The following is a 20,495-nucleotide window of genomic DNA, read 5'->3' on the forward strand; positions in this document are numbered from 1 at the left end:
TAAGAGAGATCATACAACATGCATGTTATTTTTATTTAGTGCTGTCCTGAGTAAGATATTTTCCATAAAAGATGTTTACATATAGTCCACAAGACAAAAAAAATAGCTGAAATTATTAAAATAACCACATTCAAAAGTTTGGGAACCCTTGGTTCTTAATACTGTGTGTGGTTACCTGGATGATCTACAACTGTTTTTTTGTTTTGTGATGGTTGTTCATGAGTCCCTTGTTTGTTCTGAACAGTTAAACTGAGCACTGTTCTTCAGAAAAATCCTCCAGGTCCTGCAGAATCTTCAGTTTTCCAACATCTTTTGCATATTTGAACCCTTTCCAGCAGTGACTGTATCATTTTGAGATCCACCTTTTCACATTGAGGATGATTGAGGGACTCAAACACAACAATTAAAAAAGGTTCAAACATTCACTGATGCTCCAGAAGGAAACACGATGCATTAAGAGCCGGGGGTGAAAACTTTTGAAAAGAATGAAGATGTCCAAATTTTTCTTATTTTGTAGAAATATAATTTTTTTTCCCATTTAGTACTGCCCTTCGGAAGCAACAGAAGCTACTTGCATGTTTCCTGGAAGACAAATTAAGTACAATTTACCTTGATCTTCAAATTCAAAAAGTTTTCACCCCCCGGCTCTTAATGTCAAAATCATACATTAAAAACACATTTTAATATTAAGAAATGTGCATTGTGCACAAGTAGTACTCCAAATAACATTTAATTCTAATTTTTATAAATCACAAGAAATATGTCAGTAAATATGTTAATATATTTGAACTATACTTAGTATGAAATAAATGTAGTTTAAATATAAATCTTTTTGACTAGGGTCTATGCTGTTTTTGCATTACCAATGCCAGTTTTATGTTGAAATAGTTTTACAGTGCATTTTAATATTAATAGATGAATAATCTGCATACTGAATCTGTCAAAAAAGGCCTATTTTGTGACATAATTGTAAGTTTGTTATTTTGAAATAACAGTGATTCATTGTTTTTGCTCAATTCACAGACACAATTGAACATATTACATAATTTACTAGATGTATTCGTCCTTCTGTCTACTAAAATTCTCTGAAATGTGCAGTCTGATGTGGTATTTTGACGGTGCATTGGTATTTGGTGAATTATTTTAGCTCAGACGCTGAGATCATGAACCAGCTGTGACACACAGGGAGGCACTTGGTGCTTTGGGACTTTTCTTTATTTCCTCAGTGGTCCATTAGGAGTATTATTGTTCTGCCATGATTGCATTGAAAATGTGTGAGCAAAGTAAATTATGCCCCGAATAATGCCCTCTCTGTATGGGTTTCATGTGCTGGGGCTGTGAAGCACTCTCACTGCTCTCAAATCACTGCACTTTAATGGGGTGAACTCAGTGACCTGCCTGCCTGTGTATGGTGCAGTGCATCATCTCAGAATGTGAAGGGCATGAACAGAACACCTCACAAGCTCTCTGCTTTATGTGCGTTCAGTAACTAACGCTTAAGGATTCTTTTGAAATTGCTTTGTAATCAAAAGCACTGCATTGCTGTTATTGCATATTCTGTCAAATTCTCTGTAATTAAAAGGCATCAGGCGGAATTCTAACAATTGTAATGTGTGGCGCTTTAACCTGTGCGGTTAGTAGCTGCATTCAGACTGCTGAAGTTCACTTCACTTGACAGAATTTCTTTCCAATGCCCTGGAACATCATCAACCACGGACATACTTAACAAAAATATATAAAAATAAAGCAATTAATTTCTCTCTCGCTCTCTGTCTACACAGTATATTGTCTATTTTGAAATGTCAATTTTAATATAAAGTTTTTATGTATAATGAAAAAAATATGTATATAATAAAAATATTTACTTAAAGGGATAGTTTACCAAAAATTATGTGCTTAATTACTCACCCACATGTAGTTCAAACCTGTAAGACCTTCATTCATCTTTGGAACACAAATTGAGATATTTCTGAAGAAATCCAAGAGCTCTCTGACCCTCCATAGACAGCAAGGCTACTACCACGGTCAAGGGACAGAAATGTAGTAAAGACATTGTTAAAATAGTCCATGGCTCATCAGTGGTTCAACCGTAATTTCATGAAGCTACAAGAATACTTTTTGTGTGCAAAGAAAACAAAAATTTTAGCAGACTTTAAGTATACCAGTTTAGTATACTGAACCAAAAGTACAATTGCAGGGTATTTTTATTAAGTACATAAATATGTAAATGGATTGCAGTATACATGAAATAAATGTATTTCAAATACATTTTAGTATATTTATGTTTCACTATGGGATACATGCTTATTGACAATTTTGTATGATGGTGAAGAGAAGACCATAACTCATGCACATTGTATTTTTAATAGACTTTTAACATAACTGAAACCTCAGATAAATGTAACGGGACACTGGATGCATTGTGATTTTCCCTACTTCCTGTCAGTTCATTCGAAGTGTGCTCTTAGTCTGAGTGTCCACTTGTGTTTGTTTGACTGAATGATTTGGAAAAATCCTGTTTCAAACGTTTTCTTCATTTCAGAGGCCTTGAAGAGTTGCTGTGGGTGCTATAACGATTAGATTTATTTTTCACATGTGAACATTTCAGTGTCTTAGCAATGTTAAAAAATAGGACAGCAAATCATTTTCTTCTGTATTTGTGTGTATATGGCTATTATTGCTTAATCTTGAACCACACCTCCTTTCCCAGGCTCCTTTGCAAATGGGCATTTGAATGGTTCAGGAGCTAAAGCTGGGCTGTTCACTGGAAGCTGTAAGTCAGACCGGACACAACATGTAGTTCAGAGTAATGACTGCAGCCATGAGTACTCAATAGAGGAGCCTGTCAGAAAGAGGTGAGTTTGTGAGAGATTTCCAGCACAGTGTATTGTGACATTGAAGTATGTCATTTAAGATTACTGCATGGATAAAATGTAGTTTTATGGATGAATATATCATTAAGATTAAATTAGGTGGGAAAATAACAGATCTATAAATGTAGTTGCCAAAAAGATACAGTATGAAGTTACAGGCTAGTCCATACTGTTCCCCAGCAAAACATCAAATCATGGAAGTCTTGCTATTTAAGCTTGGTGGGGACATCTAAGCATCAAAACAAAACATACTGTGCTGTTGGCCAATTAAAAATGACTTACATAGTCAGACTTTTTGCTGAGCTTTTGTTTATCAGACCAAATTGCTTCCCTCTGGAGGTCTCCTATACGATTAGTTAACATCTCTTTTCCTACCAAAGGATGTTTCTGTATTTTTTCCTTATATGGACTCCAAAAACCTGGTTTGTGAACTAGTTTTTAGCCTCATTAACATAGGAGGCCTTAAATGAAAGATACCAAAAAATTCTAACTTGAAAAATCTGTCATCATTTATTCTCATTTTACTCAAAACCCAGATGACTTTCTTCAGTGTTACATAAAAGGGAAGAGGAAAGGATTCATTGAAATTGCTTGGAAAAGTTTGACTAGTAAAAGTTTTCAAAAATTGCTTGATGAATAAATGAAGGATGGAAAGATGCGTAAATGATGCGTAAATAATGACAGAATTTAGGAGAACTAATCCCTTCATTTCCCTAATTCCCTGTTTCTCATACCAGGCCAAGACTGCAGGCTCAGAGGAAGTTTGCTCAATCTCATCCCTGTTCTCCCAGTGCCACCCCGCTGAAAATGCTGGAGGCCATGCCCCCGAGCCCACCCATGCTCAACCATCTCACAAAACGCAGACCTAAAACCGAAGACTTCCTTACCTTCCTCTGCCTAAGAGGTGGGTCTGCTCTCTGTCTGTCTTTATTTTCTCATCTTATCAACTCTTAAAATGTTTACAGGCTCCATAATTCTCCTCCTCCGGGCAGCACACATTCACCTCACACGTTATTGCTGGTAAACCTTTGGGTGACTGTCTTGTGTGTGCTGTTGTTATTTATTTTGTATCTTGGCTGATCGCACAGTGTAAGTTTTGAAATCAGCTTTCACCCTTCCAGTAAGCAAGTCAAAGATGACAATGAAAATAAAAATCTCCCGAAGATGAGGAATTTCTTCTTATTCATTGGAGTTATACTATTCGAGGTTAATTAATTGGAAATTAAACTGAGATTCCTCTCTATACATGCAGGTTTATTTTTTTTTTTGTATGTTTTTTTTTTTTTTAACATAAAATTCCATTGACTGGACTGACCGATCCTCTCTATACGCAGAATATGCAAGCCATGTGGGGCCCCCGAAACATCAGGGGGCCCCCTTGCTCTCAAAGATGATTTCATTTGTTTCGTTTTTAAATTTGGCCAGCGGTTATGAAAACATGAATGATCATTTATTTTAATGTGGTGCGCTGTCACCCTTTCTATGTAATAATCTGTCAAATCATGTAACGTGAATGTTGTAAAGTTTCTTGCTTGAGACTAAAAATATGAGTTGAAAGCATAAGCGAGCCACGGAAGATACACTGTTTCTTAAGCGCTTTCCGCTAGCATGATTTGAGATGGAGTGAACACGGACAAATGCGTTTCATTAATTCGTTCATAACCACTCGTAACCGTGCACGTAAGGGCCCCCAGAAGTGTAGGATCGGCTCTGAGTTAAACAAACAGAATATTTCAAGTCAGCTCGATTTAGGTGTGGTGCATATGGATGTTGTAAATATTATGAGAGAGAGTATCAATGAATTTGTTGACATGTACAGCAAAACATTTATAAATGTGATAACACAAAAAAAAACACATTTTAAAATGCAGTTTCTCTCTGGTTTTGACCAGTGTTGTTATTGTTAACTAAAATTACAACTATTAAAAATGTTTGCATTAATTAAAATAAAGCTCAATTGAAATTAAAATGATAATATTTTAAATTTAAATTAAAAAAAAAAACTTAAATGAAAATTATAAATGATGCCTTGGCAACTAACTGAAGTAAAAATAATATGAAGTATTAAAATTAAAACTGAAATAAAAAATGAAAACTAAATAGAAAAATAATAGCACAAAAATTGCTTAAAACTAAAATGGAAATAAAACAAAATAGAAAAATAGAAAAAATAGATAAAAAATAATTTAAAATATTAATAAACACTATAATAGTATAGAAATAGTTATAAAGTAACACTTGTTTTGACATTAAAGCATAAACAGATAAGCTCACATGACGTTCACATTCAATAAGTCACCAGAAATTTGAACAATTGAAACGATTACATTTACCAGATAAAAGAATGCAGTTTAAGGTGTTTTCATGACCTTGGGGGACAGAACTCGAGCATAATTGGTGTAAATTTGTGCACATAAAAATAGTGATAACATCACCAAAGTCTGGATTGGTGACAGCTATACATTCTGCTGCAGTCCTTCATCATATTTTCTTCCGCACTTTTCTAGCAGAACAAACATAGAGGACACAAATTGAGTTAACGTCATACTTTTCTTTATTCTCTTTCCCTTCCCACTCACTCACATTTCCCAGGCTGCTTTGAAATGGAACTTTCTCCATCTCTCTTCTTTCGCACACACGGGTGTGTTAAGACAGGGAACAGACTGATTGGATTTACCATGGACTCTTGGCTGAGGGCAAAGTGGGTTAATGGATTTTCAAACATAATGTAAATGAGAACATATTTTCCCAGTCTCCATTCCTCCTGTTCATCATATAAAACCTCTTTTCATTATTGTGTTAAGAGCTGAGAGTGAACGTATATGTGAGCGTGGCATTGTGGATCAGTTTATGGATTAAAAAAAAATTTGAGAGTTTGTAGTGTCACATACAGTAAGTCAAAGCTGATTTAATAGATGCCATAAGTAGTAACTCAAACACACTGGTGGCTGGTCTCATGAGCAAGGAAGCACAGATGTCACTTATCAGTGTAAAATGCATTTATGCTCCTAAAAGCTGCTTTTTAAATTTCTACTAAACAGTGAGATTACTTAATGAAAAATCATTTCAAACTGTCTTTTTATTGTTTATTTTACTAATGACTTTAACTAGCTGCATCACTGTCTCTAAACACTCACTCATATATGACGGTCACTCATATATTTGAAAAGTATTCATATTTTTGCCTTGCAAGGAAATATTACATTGATCAAAAGTGACAGTAGAGAGATTTACAGTGTTACAAAAGGTTTCAAATAAATGTTGTTCTTGTGAACTGTTTTCATCAAAGAATCCTGTTTTCCACAAAAATATTGAAAAACTGATTTTAATATTGATAATAATAATAAGAAATATTTATTGAGCTCCAAATCTGCATATTAGAATAATTTCTGATGGACCATCTGACACTGAAGACTGCAGTAATAGCAGCTAAATATAATTTACAATAGAAAATAATTATTTTAAATAGTAATAGTATTTCACAAAATAACTGTTTTTACTGTAGTTTAATCAAATGCCACTTTGGTGAGCATAAAAGATTTATTTCACAAACATTACCTAACTTTTGAATGGTAGTACTACTACTGATATACTACTTTATATATATTTCACTCCTGATTTGGGTGCCATCATTCAATATTCAATATTGCATTTTGTCGCCTTGGAATTATAAGGTTCTATCTGACATTTTTGTCAAAATGGAGTTATTCACATATTCTTATTCTGTGACAATTTATTTATATTATGTGATGTTTCTTTTGTAAGCTGTGTACATTTTTGGCCTTTTTTAGGAATCAAAAAGGGTTCTATCTACAGAAGTCTATGGAATGCAAAAACTTTGAAGCTCAATATCTCCAAATTGCTCAGAATGCAGATAGAACCTTATAATTCCAAGGTGACGATTTTCTTTATTTGTGCCATTTTAGCCTGTTTCTCTCTCTCTCTTTTTTTTCTCCTGCTCTTTCTCTCTTACTCTCTCATTCTCCATCAGCCCATAAGGGACAGATGTAAAAACAGATTCAGATTCATGCACAAAAATCCCCAAGGGCATGATTCCTATTTACAAGAATTTAAATCAGAGGACATCATGAGATGTGATGTTCCGACTCTTTCCAAAAATAATAGGATGCTTAGACAAAATGCAGACCTCTTTCCTGCAGATAGTGAAATTATGCATATCATGTTAATTAATGAAAGTGAGAGTTGAATACTTTATCTCAGCAAATGATCGGCTGTATTACTGCAGAGTAGTAATTATGAGATGAAAATCACTTTCATTAATATTCACTCTGAAATGGCTCTTCAAAACTTCTGGCGTTATCAGAGAGGAATCGAAGAATCATTCATTCGCCTCTTGAGATGTGAACAATAGCCAATAGCTCAAAGCCCCCAGGAGCCCTTATTAAAGCCCTTGATGATAGAGGACTGGCCTAAAGAGCCTTGCTCCGTAATCTAGGGGGCCCAGAGATCCTTTCATTCACCATTCAGCTGGGTTCTCATTTCACCTGGAAATTATAACTCGCCATCCATAACCAGTCGTTTCACATAGTTCATTTCTAGTGATCTCAGATAATGGGCAGATATGACCAGGTTGTGATATAAATTTAACACTATTGGTTATTGTGGTTGGAGAAGTGGATTGATTCAAAAGCAGTCGGACCACTTCTCCTCTCTATTTCTCTCTTAGCAGTCTGTCCCGTTCCCCACCCCCTCCTCAGGCGCACGTATACACTCTCTCACGCATGCACACACAATCACATGCAACGGCACATGTGAGCACCATGGACCCAGTGACTCTGGTGCAGATAAATGGCTATTGAGGGAATGTGGAATAAAGCTTGTGAACAGGCTCTCCATTGTGAGCACTGAACCCTTCAGTGAGGATCAGTAGCACATGAGATGAGCGCTGGACTAGACCACTCTGCCATCCCATTTAACGGCTCTCTCTCTCTCACAGTGCACTGTAAAAAAAAAAAAAGTTGAGGCAACTTAAACTTTTAAGGCAACCAGCTTCAGCAGATATTGGAGTTTTCTCAACTTGTTGTTTTAAGTTTATTCAACAAAAAGTTGATTATCTCCTACAAAAATAAGTTAATTAAAGGCCATTGTTAAGACTGGCTAACATCATTGCATAGGAAACAGTATCGAAGCCATCTTGCTACTGCATGTGTTTTTACAACATGATAAAAAAACTGTAATTTCTAGACAAAGCATTATGAAATCATTTACTTACGGTTTATGATGCAGCTGCAGTCAGATCTAGTACCGCTTCATCTTTCAACAAATGTTTATTTGTAAACTCTCCATAACAACGTGTCTTTTACAAAACAAAATGCTCTTAACGCTCTTACTCTTGGATTCTTCTGATATCTGAACAAAGACTGAATGAGCTGTATCATATAAACATATAATATAAAATTATATTTAAAAACTTTAATTTTAGGGGGTATTAATCACGATTCATTTCAGGAAAAATGTGAGATTAGTACATTTTTCTACTGACCTCATACATGTAGAGTATGAATGGTGGTGTAAGACCAAAAATAAAAAAATCTTCTTTTATGTTCCACAGAAGTAAAGTTTTTGGAATAACATAAGTAAATGATGACATAATTTTTATTTTTGGTGATTTATCTCTTTAAGGGTAATCGGGTTTCATACAAAGGTCTGTTCCCGTCTGTCGTGCTGCTGAGAGGTTTGTGATTGTAGCTCCGTGTAGCTTCGCTTATCTGTTGAATCTTACTTTCACTCTCTGTTGTTTAAAGTGATAATATATAACTTAATTCCCACCATATTTCTGGTATTATCTATCAAACTAATCTAACTAATTCGATCATTTGCTTTTTAAAACCGTGAGTGCAGCGTGTTAGCAGTAGTACGGAGCCCGGCACGTCACCTTTAGGAGAAAAAAAAAACAATCTGTGGCAACGGTTTTGTAATCCGCCCCCTCAGTTTATAAACCGTACTCACGAATTTCCCTGCTGAAAAAACCTAGGCTAGTTGGCTGGCCTTAGCTGGTTTAAGCTGGGAGTAGCTGGTTTTAGCTGGCCGCCCAGCTGGTCTCCCAGCCTGGCCAGCTCAGACCAGCACGGCCAGCTGGGAAACTTTTTCATGACCAGCCTGGCCAGCTCCGTACTTTCCGGTTAGCTTGTCACTCGCTGTTCTATTGACGTTTCTATTCGCGCCTATTATTGTTTTCTTTTTTCTCGCTCTGTTTAATTTCTCTCTCATTCAGTTTTTCACGAGTTCGTAAAAAAACAGTGGTAAGTGAGTAATGACTTCTCCTTGCATTGTCACTTGCACCGCTTGCCACATGTACAGTTTATCTGTCTCTGTCAGCAGCAAGGGATTCACATGTGATAAATGCAGGGAAATAGTTAGGCTGACAGAGAAGATTTCAGAATTAGAGACACGCATCCAAACTTTAGTTGAGGACAGTAAGAATGTGAGGGCTGTACTGCTTTGGATGCGACTAGCTCAGGGATTCCTGTACATTGTTCGGTTCCGGTATTAGAGCCTGTGCAGCAGGGCAACTGGGTGACTGTGAGGTGGCCTAGTCGCAGGTCAAAACACTACCAATAAAAACATCAAACAGGTTCTACCCACTCAGAGATGTCCCACTGAGAAACTTGATGAAAGTGCTTTAGTTATTGGCGATTCTATTGTACGGAACGTGAAAATAGAGACACCAGCCACCATAGTCCAATGTTTACCAGGAGCCAGAGCGCCTGACATCTTGGCAAATTTAAAAGTGCTGGCTAATGCTAAACATCAATTCAGTAAGATTGTTATTCACGTTGGCTCCAGTCGGAGATCACTAAAAATAATGTTAAAGAGGTGTGTGAACTTGCAAGTACGATGTCAGACACTGTAATATGCTCTGGTCCGCTTCCTGCTTACCAGGGTGATGAGATACATACCAGACTGTCATCACTCAATGGCTGGATGTCTAAGTGCTGCCCGCAGAATAACATAGGTTTCATAGACAATTGGAAGAATTTTTGGGCAGACCTGACCTGTTGAAAAGAGATGGTCTTCATCCCTCCTGGGGTGGTGCCGCTCTTCTCTCTAGAAATATGGCACATAGTCTTAGAGTTCGTACTTGACTAACTGGTGCCTAGGTCAGGAAGCAGACAGACTGGCTAAACTGGCAGTCTGCTAGCCTCCTCGTGTCACTGAAGTCAGTTAATTCTCAGCACATAAAGACTCTTTCACCTAGATATCGCACTATAGAGACTGTGTCTGTTCCCCGAATTAGAAAATACAGAAAACATCCAAACCTAAGTAAGAGTAACAATTTAATTGATGTTCAACAAATAAAAAACAGATATAATACAGATAAACAAATGATAAAGCTTGGCTTATTGAATATTAGATCCCTTTCTACAAAAGCACTTTTTGTAAATTATATGATAAATAGACCATAAATTAGATGTGCTTTGTTTGACAGAAACCTGGCTAAAACCAGATGATTACATTACTTTAACGAGTCTATACCCCAAGATTACTGTTACAAACATGAACCACATCCAAAAGGTAAAGGGGGTGTCACTTGTGTGTTCCCGTTGAGTTCCGTTTTGCCCTTTTTTGGTTTGTTTCCTGTCATTAGTTAATCATCGTTTATTCTATTCACCTGTCTTGTATTAATCATCTCATTTGCTCCTTTGTTTCCATTCTTTTATAAGTCCTGTGTTCTCTCTTGGTTTTTCTCTGCTGTTAAATGTCTGCATTTTTGCTACGTGTGTTGCAGTTTGCCCGCAATCCTATGGATGTTTATTAAAGACTGTTTGCTTGAAGCCGCTCCGCGTTTCCTCGTTCCTTGCTCCTTCACAGTAGCAGCTAATTGTGACAGGGGGAGGTGTTGCTACAATTTATAGCAATATTTTCAGTATTTCTCAGAGGTCAGGTTTCAAGTATAATTTGTTCAAATTAATGGTGCTTCATATAACGTTATCCAAAGAAACAAACAAGTGTTAATGATAAATCCCCTGCGATGTTTGTACTGGCTACTGTATACAGGCCACCAGGGCACCATACAGACTTTATTAAAGAATTTGCTGATTTTCTATATGAGGTAGTGCTGGCTGTAGATAAAGTCCTAATTGCTGGTGATTTTAATATCCATGTTGATAATGAAAAAGATTAGTTGGGATCAACATTTATAAACATTCTAAACTCTATTGGTGTTAATCAACATGTGTCAGGACCTACTCATTGTCGAAATCATACTATAGATTTAATACTGTCATATGGAATTGATGTCAGTGGCATTGAAATTTTCCAGCAGAGCGATGATATCTCAGATCGTTATCTAGTTTTGTGTATATTCCATATAGCTAAAGCTGTAAAGCCAACTCCTTGTTACAAATATGGTAGAACCATCACTTCTACCACAAAAGACTGCTTTATAAATAATCTTCCTGATTTATCTCAGTTCCTCAGCATATCCAAAAGCTCAGAACAACTTGATGATGTAACAGAAACTATGGACTCTCTCTTTTCTAGCACCTTAGATACGGTTGCTCCTTTACACTTAAGGAAGATTAAGGAAAAGAGTCCAACACCGTGGTATAATGAGCACACTCAGGCCCTAAAGAGAGCAGCCCGGAAAATGGAGCGCAGCTGGAGAAAAACAAAATTAGAGGTATTTCGAATTGCTTTGTGGGAAAATACTCTCTCCTACAGGAAAGCCGTAAAAACTGCTAGATCTGCTTACTTTACGTCTCTTTTAGAAGAAAACAAACACAAGCCCAAGTGTTTATTCAATACAGTGGCAAAAAATACAACATCAGCAGGTGCAGACATTACCCAGCAGCACAGTAGTAATGACTTTATGAACTACTTCACTTCCAAGATCGAAACTATTAGAGATAAAATTGTAACAATGCAGCTGTCAGCCACAGTATCGCATCAGATAGTACGTTATAGATCCCCTGAGGAACAATTCCACTCATTCTCTTCTATTGGAAATGAATAATTGTATAAACTTGTTAAATCATCTAAACCAACAACCTGTATGTTAGACCCTGTTTCATCTAAGCTCCTAAAAGAGGTGCTTCCAGAAGTAATAGACCCTCTTCTGAATATTATTAACTCATCATTGTCATTAGCATATGTCCCAAAAACCTTCAAACTGGCTGAAGCCTCTCATTAAAAAAAAAAAAAACTTGACACCAAAGAATTAATTAATTACAGACCGATCTCGAATCTCCCTTTTCTGTCAAAGACATTAGAAAAGATAGTATCATCACAACTATGTTCCTTCTTAGATAAAAATTATATATGTGAGGATTTCTAATGAGACTGCTCTCATTGGAGTTACAAACGACCTGCTTTTATCATCTGATTGTGGTTGTATCTCTCTATTAGTTCTACTGGATCTTAGCGACGTGTTTGACGCTATCGACCACAACATTCTTTTAAATAGACTAGAAAATTTTGTTGGCATTAGAGGAAGTGCACTGGCATGGTTCAAATCATACTTATCTGACTGCCATCAATTTGTGGCAGTAAATGAAGAATTATCATACCAATCACAAGTGCAGTATGGAGTACCTCAAGGCTCAATATTTGGCCCCTTACTTTTCACGCTTAACATGCTACCCTTGGGAGATATCATTAGGAAACATAGTGTTAGCTTTCACTGTTCTGCTAATGATACTCAGCTCCATATTTCTTCGCGACCTGATGAAACTTACCAATTTGCAAAATTAACGGAATGTATAGTTGATATCAAAAACTGGATGACTTGCAATTTCTTACTGCTAAATTCTGAAAAAACAGAGGTTAATTATTGGACCAAAAGCTTTTGTATGTAATAACCTAGATCACTGTCTAATAGTTGATGGCTGCTCTGTAAATTCTTCGTCATCAGTTAGTGTCACGGTGCACACACGAGGGAGGAACCAGGAACACGCAGACGAGGATATAAACTCAAATAACATACTTTACTGAAGAACATCAAGGCAGGGCAAGACAAGGCAGGACCAAAACACAGACAGGAACACCGGGGAGTAACGAGTAGACCAGACAGCACGAAACTCAACAGGCAGGAACTTAAATACACACGCTAATGAGACGAACACGGCTAGACAAGAATTAACTGATGATTACATATGACAAGGACAGGAAACAAACCAAATATGGGCACAAGGGGCAGGAACACATGACAGACACACAACAGTTCCCTGACATAACTCCCCCCTCCCGAAAGGCTCGTCCCGAGCCTTAACAGTTCCATCGGGGAGGGGGGGTGGGCGCTCTGGAGGCCTCTCAGGACAGACACGGACCACAGGACGGGGACCTCCAGAGCGGAACAGACAGACAGGACCCATGGCGGAGCAGGGAGCTCAGGAGGCCATGGCAGGTGGTAACTGTGGCCATGGCATCCTTCTTCGGCCCACCCACTCCACCCAGAGCTCTACTACCCCCCCCCAAAATTTCCATGGGGAATCCAGGGGGTATCAGGAGCCCTCCGGGGCTAGACAGACAAAACAGTACAAGACACGACAGAAACCCTCCAGGGTCAGACAAACACGACAGGACATCCCACAGGAACCAGAAGCCCTCCTGGGCTGGCTAGGAAGCTGAGTCTTCCTCTGGGCATGACGAGGAGTCAGGGGCCCTCACAGGGTCCCTCAGCGACCTCCTCCACTTCTGCGACAGGGGGGGCAAGCGGCTGCGACTGGCCTCCATGGCCACAACTCAAGGAGCCGCCTGCCCCAGACGAGTCTCCATGGACAAGACATGACACGACAAGGTAAGTTTAAAATGTTCCTGTGGGCACAACGAACACAAACACGGCTCTCCTGGCCGTGACATGTGGACTTGATCCACGGAGAGGGTATCGGCGACCGGCAGGCTTGAGTCAGCGGCAATCCGGTGGGCTTGAGTCAGCGGCAATCCGGTGGGCTTGAGTCAGCGGCGGACCGGCGGGCATTGAGTCAGAGGCGGACCGGCGGGCATTGAGTCAGAGGCGGACCGGCGGCGTGCACAGGGGAGCCGCGGACGGCGGCGTGAACAGGGGGAGCCGCCGACGGCGGGTTGGCTTTCCCCGCGGACGGCAGCGTGATCTCCCGCGAACGGCGGGCACGGTGAAGCCGCCGACGGTGGGTAGGCTTTCCCCACGGACGGCGGACTTGGGTGAACCGCAGGTGGCGGCGTGAACTCCCGCGAACGGCGGGCTCGGTGTGCCGCGGACGGCGGCGTGAACTCCCGCGAACGGCGGGCTCGGTGTGAGCGGCGAGGTTGGGATAGCCGCGGACGGCGGCGGATATCTCCCACGATCGGCGGGTAGGATGAGCCGCGGACAACGGCGAACTTCTCCCGCGATCGGCAGACTCGCAGGGCTCACGGCCAGCGGACTCGCGGCAATCCTGCCGAACTCCCACGCCCACTTGACGCGGGCTAGGGCAGAAGGACGAGTGGCGACTTCCATGCCGCGAGGGACAAACAGGAACAAACAAAAAACTTTTTAAAAAAAACGGAAAACAAAACGAGGTGAAGGGGCGCCGCTTACTGTTTAGGTCTGGTCTTCTGTCACGGTGCACACACGAGGGAGGAACCAGGAACACGCAGACGAGGATATAAACTCAAATAACATACTTTACTGAAGAACATCAAGGCAGGGCAAGACAAGGCAGGACCAAAACACAGACAGGAACACCGGGGAGTAACGAGTAGACCAGACAGCACGAAACTCAACAGGCAGGAACTTAAATACACACGCTAATGAGACGAACACGGCTAGACAAGAATTAACTGATGATTACATATGACAAGGACAGGAAACAAACCAAATATGGGCACAAGGGGCAGGAACACATGACAGACACACAACAGTTCCCTGACAGTTAGGAACCTAGGCGTACTTGATAGCAATCTTTCCTTCGAAAAACATGTTTATAGCATTTGTAAAACTGCATTTTTCCACCTTAAAAATATATCTAAATTACGACCTATGCTCTCAATGTCAAATGCAAAAACAGTAATTAATGCGTTCATGACCTCGAGGCTAGATTATTGTAATGCTTTATTGGGTGGTTGCTCTGCACGTTTAATAAACAAACTCCAGCTGGTTCAAAATGCAGCAGCTAGAGTTCTTACTAGAACCAGGAAGCATGACCACATAAGCCCGGTTCTGTCAACATTGCACTGGCTCCCTATTAAACATTGTATACATTTTAAGATCTTGCTAATTACCTATAAAGCCCTGAATGGTTTGGCACCTCAGTATTTGAGTGAGCTCTTATCACATTATAGTCCTTCACGTCCGCTGCGATCTCAAAACTCTGGCCATTTGATAATCATTTTCCTATTTAGCGCCCAAACTCTGGAACAATCTACCTAACACTGTTCGGGAAGCAGACACACTCTGCCAGTTTAAATCTAGATTAATCACCCATCTCTTTAACCTGGCTTACACATTATATACTATCGCATTTCTATAATTCAAATCCGTTAAAGGATTGTTAGGCTGCATTAATTAGGTCAACCAGAACCGGGAACACTTCCCTAAGCACCCGGTGTACTTGTTACATCGTTAGAAGAATGGCATCTACGCTAATATTAGTCTGTTTCTTCCTTATTCTGAGGTCACCGTAGCCACCCAGATCCAGTCCGTATCCAGACCTGATGAGGGATCAGCACCTAGAGATGACCTCTACAGCCCTGAACGTCGGCGAGACCAGGACAACTAGATGAGCCAGACTCGCTGATCTCCCAGACAGCCATCAGGACAAGACCACAGGAACCAGATGAGTCCTTTGCTCAATCTGACTCTGCTTTAGCCTAGATTTAAACTGCTGATTTTAAACTGCTGAATGATACTATTTCGACAAACTATTTCCCTGTCTACATACTGTAAAGCTGATATAAAGCCACCCAGCTTTATATCAAGCTGATGAAAAGCTGCTTTGACACAATTTGCATTGTTAAAAGCGCTATACAAATAATAGTGACTTGACTTGACTTGACTTGACTTGACAAAGCAAGATATGTGAAGACTTAATCTGTGTTCATCTCAGCTGGTAGTCATTACTTCTGTTTTGTTCTCTATCTCTAACTCATACTGCGTGTCTCTCTGTCTGCTACTCCCTCATTTTGCCTACCCTCTCTCTCATTGGTTCAGGCTCCCCTGCATTGCCCAGCAACATGGCATACTTTGGTAGTGCTAAAGATGATGAAGATGTAGATGAGGAAGAGGATGAGGAAGAAGACAGTGTTAGCAATGTCCCTGCTTCCTGCCAGTCCACTCCACGCAAGAGTAAAGGACCCAACAAATACATCGCCAATGCTCATGGTACTTACACTCCTCAAACACACAGAATAACCACAAACACACACACTTATTCTCATAAACTTTATCTTGCTTTGTGTTTTATAATCCTTTTTTACTTAAAATAGCAATTTACAATCCATTTTACTGTGTAGTATGTGTTATGTTCAATGTATTATTGCACTGCTAGTAGCAGACAGGCTGAACATTTGGTTCCATTTAAGGATCCCAGTGAGGTGTGTTACAGTCCTGCCTCTTTCCACACCATGCAGTTAATGAGCTGTGACTATATACAGCCCTCACTGTCAGGCTGACATTTGCTCTACTATACCATGGTTGCATCCATATAACACAAGGTATTTAATATCATATAGCATGCACACATATAATATAATATAATATTCAAAGTTCAAGAGGTCAATAATTAAAAGAAATTAATAATTTAAGCAAGGACATATTAAATTGATCAAAACTTACAGTACATTTATACATATTATACAAGACATTTATAATATTACAAAAGATTTACATTTCAAATAACTGCTTTTCTTTTGAACATTCCTTTCATCTAAGTATCCTGTAAACTGTAAATGCATTACAGTTTCTACAAAACTATTAAGAGCACAACTGTTTTCAGCATTGATAATAAAAAGAAATGTTTCTTGATCATCAGCATATAAATCAGTAGATTAGAGTGATTTATAAAGGATCATGTAACTGAAGACTGGAGTTATTGCAGCTGAACATTTAGTTTTGCAATTACATGAATAAATTACATTATATTAAAATAATATATTTTAATTATTTTAATTTGTAATAATATTTCACTGTTTTTACTGGATTTATAAATAAAATAAATAAAAACATACATAAATATTATTTGTTTGTTTGTTTGTTTATTTATTTATTCTAAAATAAATATTTAATATGTAGTATAAATGTGTTAAAATATAAATTGTTTCACATATGCCGTATATTGCATATTTTCATGACTATTTATGCTGTATTTATGCATACTGATAATTATTTTTACATTAATTTTCATATCTCTGCTTATTATTAATGATTCCACTTCTGTGCTTTCTCTTTAGATTTGTGGCATATTTATAGCTAACAGATCAAAACAGGCCAAGCTAAATTTAGCCATATAATAAAGTGATGAACGTCTTTTGAGTGCTCTCCCTATTTCTTTTGGTCTCTGGGTTTGTAACTGGACCCTAATGCCCACTCAGCAAAATCTGCAGTGTAATCTGACACCTCAGTAACCCGATACTGCTCCACATACTTAATACATGTCTGAGGGTCTCCGAACAAACTACAACCATACACCCGTCACCTCGCTGGGGTTTCGAGGTCAGATTGGACCTCGAGGATAAACACAGTGTTTGTGTCTAAAACTGGGAACAGCTTTCAGGATTTTTAAATTTAGATCATTCCTCTCAAATGCGCCCCGTGCTTATGAGATCCTTGAACACTGACCAAGATTTTTCAGTGGAAGTTCTGCTGCTCTAAATTCAGTCTCTGCGCAGTGTGTTGTGTCTGTATGTGGGATATCGTGCTGAAAGGACACTCTGTGTGTAACCTAATGAAAATGGTTGAGTATGTTGAGCATCCGTACTTTATAATGAAACCAGAGCCACTTCTCCTTACACACTGTACGAGACCACACGCTAAATATGACACTTTTATGTGCACCATTGGCTGAGCTCCAAACTGTTTGAATGATAAGTTGGTCCCTCTTTCATTTACTAAAGTGACCCAAAGAGCCTTTCAATACTTGTTTAGTGTTTTACTGCTAACATTGGACTCTGTTCAGTTCACCATCTGTTTAGTTAATGGAGGCTCAAAACGTTGACAACTTTTGTCCAAGTGCAATGTGGGTGGTTCTCATGAAGAATGAAACAGTACAGTAGATGCAATATTAAGTTGTTCTTAAAGTCAAAAAGCAGGAGATTGGTCTTTAACAGCTGTTTCTAAAAAGTGAGCACTTTTAATGGCATTCAGTCATTCATGTTCAGTGATTTATTGATGTTAGTTTGAGAGCTGTAAGCAGCTTTGCTGTTACAATATTTGAGCTTTAAAATCCCATAAATTCTAGTGTGTTAGACAAGGCCTCTATGCAGACTCTGTTAGCTGCTTGGCAGTCTTCTTTTATAAGAGCAATTTACAAGTCAAGTGCACAGAAAATGGAAAGCAGAGCAGTCAGGTACAGCAGGACCATTCAGCAGAAAGACTCAAACTTGGATCTTTTTCCACTACAGTTGTAAATCATCTGGTTTAGGTCACCAAGGAGGGAAACCATCTGGTTAACTCAGTCAGTTCAATGCCTGTAACCATCAGGCATTATGCACCCTAATACAGACAAAAAAAAACATCTAAATAAATATATTTTCTTTTGCTTCTAGATATTAAATGTGCCTACATACTCAAACAAAATGTACTAAAAGACTTCTTAACATTACATCTGTTTTATGCTCTCTCCTCTACTAGTATTTAATGGACAGGCACGAGCTGCTGAGGAACACGAGAGCAGTTTAAGGACCAGAGGTAGAGACGGGGTCCATGGGAAGGAGAAGAACTCTGTAGCATCAGCTAGGACCTCCACTACACACAATCTACGACCCAACAGGGCTGTACAAGAACAAAAACAACAGGTAAACACAAAGTTTTCATCTAATCTTGATCAAATGTTTGCTCATTCTCTAGTCAACTAGCAAACCATTTAATCAGCATCTGTCAAACATCAATTGGATATCCCAGTCCCTCGAGCTGGCTTGAAGCAAAATTGACCACATTCAGAAATTCAGATCACTATAGTATTTACAACAATAAAGTTGCAGCTGCCTTCCTAAATGCATGACACTGATGTGAAAGACATATACTGTAGCTACAGTATTTCAGCTTGTTGAGCAAAAAATTGGATTTGCTCATTTATGATGCAGTAGGATATATATTGCATTTAGAAATGGCTTTTATTAGCTCCAAACTGAGAAAAACAATCATATTCAAGTTTTGACGAGTTTTGTTATGTCAATATGTGGAAAGTTGTGATAAAAGCAGTCTCTTCGGGATTCAGATGTATAAATATTGAAGATAAAATTAATTTCAGAAAGATTTTGATTTTAAGGAGTTTTTTAAATTATTTATAACCTAAAATCTTGCTTCTTAGTAAGAACTTCGAAGCCAATTTACATATTTCATAATCTAGACTATTATTACAGTGAGATTTATTTGTATATGCTGGTATGATGGTTGCTGTTATACACCACAATATACGCTTAGCTGCTCTGAGAGTGACCTTTACTTTGAGTGAATGATGAATTAAAAAAAAAAATTCATCTTTCAAAAAATACTTTAATTACCTATTAGAACATTATATTCCAGTGCACACAGTGTCATTTGCCTCCGTATTACTGTCTGCTAATTCAGTCAGTACAGAACAGTGGGATAATAGACTATGTAGGACCCATTTGTGAGTGTTCATCAAAATTTCCTCCCCCTCTGCCAGAGTGTCCTATGGGCTCGCAGAGCAGCATACGGTTAGCTTTACCCTATCCCTACTATCCTGCAGCAGGCCTATAGCAACACATGATGTCATCTCTCCTCCACCCAACCCCCCTCTCTCTCAACACACAGTCAAATCCAGTGGAGTGTGCAAGTACCAAATACTCCGGACTGTGTCCAGTTTTTGTAAACATGAACCGTGTTTCCATGTGATGGACCATTTGTACATCTGTTGTGGTTTCTGTCAAGAACTTTGGTTTTTCAGACAAATTAATCGTCTCCCATCCCCCATTACATGCAGAGGGAACAATCATACTACATGGCCCAGGTCACGTGCTCCCTAAAGAATGAAAGAACGGCTCCACTGAGCCCCCTAGTGGAAGAATATGGTCACTCTGAGAGGGAATAATTGGAGGTTGCTGTTATGCATAACATTTCAGGAAGTTGTGTTTGGTTTTTCTTGACAACAACATTCTCAGCCCTTGACTTTAAATCAAATGTCATGAGTAAAAGAAGACCAAATACCAAACTCATGTTATAGCACTGCAGAACCACAGAGTTTACTACAGGTACTACTTTAGGTGCAACAGGACTATAGTTTGTGTACTGGGTGTGTGTACTGATAAAATTGTATGAATTGAGTGTGTTGCTTTAGATAAAAGTGTCATAAATGCAAAAATTATGGTCAATGATATAATTTTTTTCTTTTGTTAAAAATGTATATATTTGTAAACAAAACAAAAAAATTCCATACTCTTCTATTATTATTAGCTAATTATTTAATATTACAATAATAAAGAAGTTAAGATCATTATAAATATTTTAATAAATCTACTTCACTG

The 20,495-nt window shown here is 38.6% G+C and overlaps 1 protein-coding gene across 1 annotated transcript in view; it reads left to right on the top strand.

The window, feature by feature from the left end:
• Positions 1-20,495, top strand: part of LOC306878479 (protein Jumonji-like) — a 53,988-nt gene that overhangs the window by 19,117 nt on the left and 14,376 nt on the right. The window contains exons 3-6 of the mRNA XM_079430884.1: positions 2,711-2,855; positions 3,611-3,777; positions 16,003-16,173; positions 18,640-18,803. Of these exons, the coding sequence (XP_079287010.1) occupies positions 2,711-2,855; positions 3,611-3,777; positions 16,003-16,173; positions 18,640-18,803 (647 nt within the window). The remainder of the gene's footprint in view (positions 1-2,710; positions 2,856-3,610; positions 3,778-16,002; positions 16,174-18,639; positions 18,804-20,495) is intronic.

Source organism: Barbus barbus, assembly GCF_936440315.1.
Source record: "Barbus barbus genome assembly, chromosome: 12".
Taxonomy (NCBI): domain Eukaryota; kingdom Metazoa; phylum Chordata; class Actinopteri; order Cypriniformes; family Cyprinidae; genus Barbus; species Barbus barbus.